Raw genomic sequence first — 5052 nt, 5'->3', positions numbered from 1 at the left:
TATTATTATTATTATTATTATTATTATTATTATTATTATTATTATTATTATTATTATCTGCTCAGCAAATACAAGACAATAGACATTATATGTAGGTACAAATCTAGCTTGCCTAGTAGGGACTTGAGAGATTGTTCCCTTATGCTGAACTGCACATGAACTGTTCACGTTCTGATGTTTCTGTACTGTGATAGTGTATCAAATAATTCCAGAATACTTTGGGTACATATCTGTGTTAAGTACTAGTTTATTTTGCTTTTTTATTCAATATTAGCATGTAAACTGTCATCTTTCTCATGTTCTGTTTGGTTTGCTTGTAGCTTGGGAAGCATTTGGCCACTTCCTCCTCTTTTGTAATCAGTTCTGATGACTTTGCAACGACTGCAGAAGGGAGATTTATATCTTTAATAAGGATCAGGTAGCCTATGGTTGCTGCCTCTGTGGAGCAATTCAGTACATTCCACTGAATAAGGATCTTTCCTTAGCAGCCTACTGATGAGAGGCAGCTAATTTCTGATTCTTCCATGAGGCTACTACAATGAGCCATTTTTTCACTAGGTATGATTTTATTTTGAGGATAGGCACAGGCAGTGCTTTTTTCTTCTGTCTGTGAATAAAGGGACAGTGACTTGTTTGGTAAGAATTGATCAGTGTTGTGCATGCCTCATTTCATAGTTTGGAAAAGTTCCTGTTTGCAATTTACAGCTCCCAGAATCCCCTCACCACCATGGTTAGTAGCCGAGGGATCCTGTGAGTTACAGGCCAAGAAAACAACTTCTTCCAGATCTTATTAGGAAAAGTGAGCCAACAGGGCAGTTGGGTTAGGCAGATTCAATCAATGACAGCTCAATTCATGGTCCAAACTTGCCAAATTATATCTTCTTTTTTGTTTGTTCTTTGTTTCAAGGGCAAGAGAAATAATGTAATTTTATACCTTTCTGTTTTGATGACATGGAGTGACACCATTATCATACCTCACAAAGTTGTTTATTTCTAAAAGAGTGGCTTTACTTGAAATTAGTACTGAGTCATGTGCTGCGTCCTTCCCTCCTCTCCATGATAGCATTGCCAGATGCTTCCTGTGGCTGAAAACATCAGAGTATTTCTGCCTGTTTTTAATACCCTATTGGGAGTAAAGCTGGTGCTGAATGTAGATGAACTTACATAGAAGCATTACAGTGGGGCCTCATTATCTGTGGGCATGCCATCCATGGATTTAAGCATTTGCGGGTGGCAAGCCCTGTTGTCCTCAGTGGCGTTGTGTGCATGTGGCTGCGCTGGTGGGTGGGTTTGCCCATCGCCCCACCATTAGGGACAATGGGGGGGGGGGTCTGGAACGGATGTATACCAAGGTCTGGCTGTATTTTTTTTAAAAAGAGCTAGATTAATATGGATAGTTCAGTTCATCTCGATATCTAAGTAGGGAAGCAGCAGTTTTGATAAATTAATTTTGGTGGAGGAGATAATTTGGATGTTGGCTGAGTAGAGGAGAGCCTCAAGGACTGCTAGGGAAGATCTGCTAGGACTGGTATCTTGGTTTTTGTGCCTTCAAGTTGTCTCTGACTTATGGAGACCTTAAGGTTAACCTGTCTTGGGGTTTTCTTGGCAAGATTTGTCAGAGGAGGTTTGCTGTTACCTTCCCCTGAGACTGAAAGCATGTGACTTGCCCAAGGTCACCAAGTGGGATTCACCTTAATTTTAATGGGCTTACCTGGCAGGAGAAGGCAACTGGTTGCTGATGTTCCCATACTGGGAGAGGATGAATAGTTGTTGGAAGCACAAAGAAAGTAAAAATATAAGCTGTGTAAATCATTCCTGCTTCATTTATATCTCATATTTTCATGTTAGGTTATTGGAGAATGTAAGGATGTAATCCAGCAGTAAACATTTTATGTGTGAGACCTCTCTCTATTTTAGCTTTTAGATATAAATTATAGTAGAGGAATGCAAATGCTGCATGAAGAAGGGATTTATATATTTTATTTTTCTGAAATTAAAAAAAAATCATCCACTGCTCAAAAAAAATTACAGCTGTAAAAGATAACAAAGCAATCCCACAGGACAATGTATGAAATGGCATGTGTGTGCCATGACATTAATGACAAATTGGTAGATTGTGCAAAAATTGCTTCTCTTGTATAGAAGCACCACACTAATTGTAGATAGCCTGGGTATTCTGGGATTTTCAAGAAATATGGTTGACACCCTGTAGCCATGGATTCTTATCCATGCATTCAACTATCCATGATTTGAAAATAATAAAAACAATATATAAATTCCAAAAAGTAAACCTTGACTTTGCCATTTTATATAAGGAACACCATTTTACTGTGCCATTGTATTTAATGGGACTTGAGCATTCATGGATTTTGGTATCCACAGTGGGTCTTGGAACCAAAACCCAGTGTATACCAAGGGTCCAATGTAATAATTTCTTTATAAGCTATTTTTCTTTCTCCTGGTTTGTATCATCATGTTTTCCCCTTGCCTATCTCATGACCTTTTATTGTGTCATAGATTTCTGCCTTTCGGGCATTGGGTGAAAACTGTTTTTGTTTGCTTGTGCTTTTGATTGCATTTATTTGATGGGATTTATTAATAAGGTTCCTGCTCTAATATTTGCTTCTGTTTTACCGTGTGTGTTGTATTGTAGTATGTGAGACGGTTTTTAAATAATCTTGTAAACTGCCTGGAGGACCAATTTTTGATTGAAAGACTTCATAAAAATCTTATAAACAAGTAAAACAAAAATAAATTTGTCTCTATTTTGTTTTCTTCCAGGTAGTCCAGAATATGGTGCTGCTGGGGAGGATGCCCTGATCAGGATCCAAAGATTAATGGCTGAAGGTGGCATGACTGCTGTAGTTCAACGAGAGCAAAGCACCACCATGGCATCCATGGGTGGTTTTGGCAACAACATCATTGTGAGTCACCGGATCCATCGTAGTTCTCAGACTGGTACTGAATCCACTGGAACAGATGGTAGCTCATCTCAGCCATCCACTTCTCAGGAGCTGGTGGCTGAACTAGCGGGACGAAGCCTTTCTGAGTCCATGCAGGTGACAGAACGTGACCTGAACCCACGGACATCCTCTGATGAGGTTGAGGGAGAATCTAGTGGACAGGGCCTGTCAGAACAGGCTCAGTCCTCGATGGACACTGAGGGACCAATTGAGTACAGTGACTTAACTAATAATAATCATCTTCCTGACAATACCAACTTCTATAGTAATGGTAGCACTGGTGGAGAGTCTCGGAACAGGTAGAGATGAATTTGGTGTTGGTGCTACCCTTGTACTGCTAACAAGAGACTCGTACCTCACAGCTGACCAGGAACTGAAGAAGTAGGGGGATTTTGGCTCTGACCAGATACTGGTAATTCAGCGGGCATTGGTATACAGGGGTGGGAGACCATCAATTGTATAGGAGGATCCTTGAAGAGGTTTTATTCTGTGTCTTAGCTTCCCGCATCCGTTTTGCTGCACATTTTCTACAATAGCTGTAATAAACCTTGATATTCAGCTGAGCCTTATGTAAATTTCTCAGCTCACTGGCTACAGGAATCCATTAAGCTTTGCCCTAACCCTGCAGTGCTTTTAATGTTACTCTTTGTTTTGGGGTTTTTTTATTTTTTATTTTTTAAAAAAGACACTTTCCCCTCTTTTCACCTACCAGCTAATTGGATCAAGGGGACTGTAGTCTCTTCTTTTGGAGACCTGCAACCTTTTTGAGTGTGTATGTTTCTTTTAAGTGCTACTGTGGAGGGGATTTGCACCCCAGCTCTGCTACTGGAGTGGATTTATCTTCCAAGCCACCCTGCTAGGAAGCAGTAGGCAAGTTTTCAGAAGTTGAGAATTGTGGTGGCTTGAAAGAATTCAGACTGGATAAGGCCAAGTACTTTCTCCAGGACTATTCCATTCTTCTTTCCAGCCCTGAACTAGAGGCAGGAGAGCTGTGCTTGGGCTTCACCATCCCTTCATGCTCAGGAACCTCTCAGGAGTGTGGGCCTTTTGTTTTCAGAGTTACCTACTTTGTATGCAAGCAGGACCTGTACAAGGGTTGCTGTGGGTTGGTCAAGATATAATTGTAAAGCATGTGGGTAGGGTGGGAACTGCTCCCCAATAAAGATGGCACTTGTACAGAAATTGCTCAAGGCTTAGCAACACCATTTGCTGTGCCAACAGTAACATAATGTAATTCAGTCTGATGAGGTTTGGCAGGATCATGGTGCCATGGCCAAGCTACACTTCCCTATTTGGGGTGGGGTGGGGTGGGGGAAGAAGGGGTTAGCTCCGCGTCAGAACGTGAGGTATGTGTCTGTGATGTAAGGTGTTGCATGTGAAACCTTGACCTTGTACATGTAGTTTCTAGTGGAAAAATCAAGGCTCTGATATTTTTTGTTTCTAGTCTAATATGTGATTTTCCTTTTTGTTTGTAACTCTCCATCCCAGTGAGCTTGTAGCAGGAAGGTAGGGGGAGAGTGTGTGCTAATGAGGGAAACACCAAAGATCAACGTCATTAAAACATGACAAACCCTTTTCTGGTCTCCTGTTTTCTCTTACTGGCTACACATATTTTTGAAAAAAAAAGTAACCTTTCCCTCGTGTCATCTCTTCATTTGACCATAGTACAGTATGGGGAAAGACGGTGCTTTCTCTTCAAAGCCCAGAAATATCTTCCTTTTCCATCTCAAGAAAACATAATGGGAGAGATTCTTATCTACTAGACTGTGGAATAAGCAATATTGGTCTGTTCTGGTAAGAAATTGAATACTTTAGACCTTGGTGGGAGGGGGGGGCAAAGGAAGGAATGGAAAAGAAAAAGAAACAATAGGCTATCCTGCTGCTTTGACAAAGTGGATTTTCTCTTATCTTTCTGAGAAATTGTTATGTGATATCTGTCAGAGGTCTCCCACCCTTGCATCCCAGCTCTTGTCTTCTCAGCACCATGAGTGTGTGACAGTAAATAAAGCCTATTGTTAAGCAGCTCTTATGATCGAAGACAGAAGAGTCTGTTAGAGAACATTAAGCAAACGTTGCCTTAAATCACAGC

General features: G+C 40.8%; 1 protein-coding gene across 1 annotated transcript in view; it reads left to right on the top strand.

The window, feature by feature from the left end:
- The window catches only part of AMBRA1 (autophagy and beclin 1 regulator 1), a 346870-nt gene extending 342332 nt beyond the window's left edge, over positions 1 to 4538 (top strand). The window contains 1 exon segment of the mRNA XM_042446971.1: positions 2782 to 4538. Coding sequence (XP_042302905.1) covers positions 2782 to 3266 — 485 coding nt within the window. The 3' untranslated portion in view covers positions 3267 to 4538.
- Positions 4539 to 5052: the final 514 nt, after the last annotated feature.

The sequence above is a fragment of the Sceloporus undulatus genome, chromosome 1 (genome assembly GCF_019175285.1).
Source record: "Sceloporus undulatus isolate JIND9_A2432 ecotype Alabama chromosome 1, SceUnd_v1.1, whole genome shotgun sequence".
Lineage (NCBI taxonomy): Eukaryota > Metazoa > Chordata > Lepidosauria > Squamata > Phrynosomatidae > Sceloporus > Sceloporus undulatus.
Note: the sequence above shows the minus strand (reverse complement) of the source record. Positions and strands in the feature narration are given on the sequence as shown.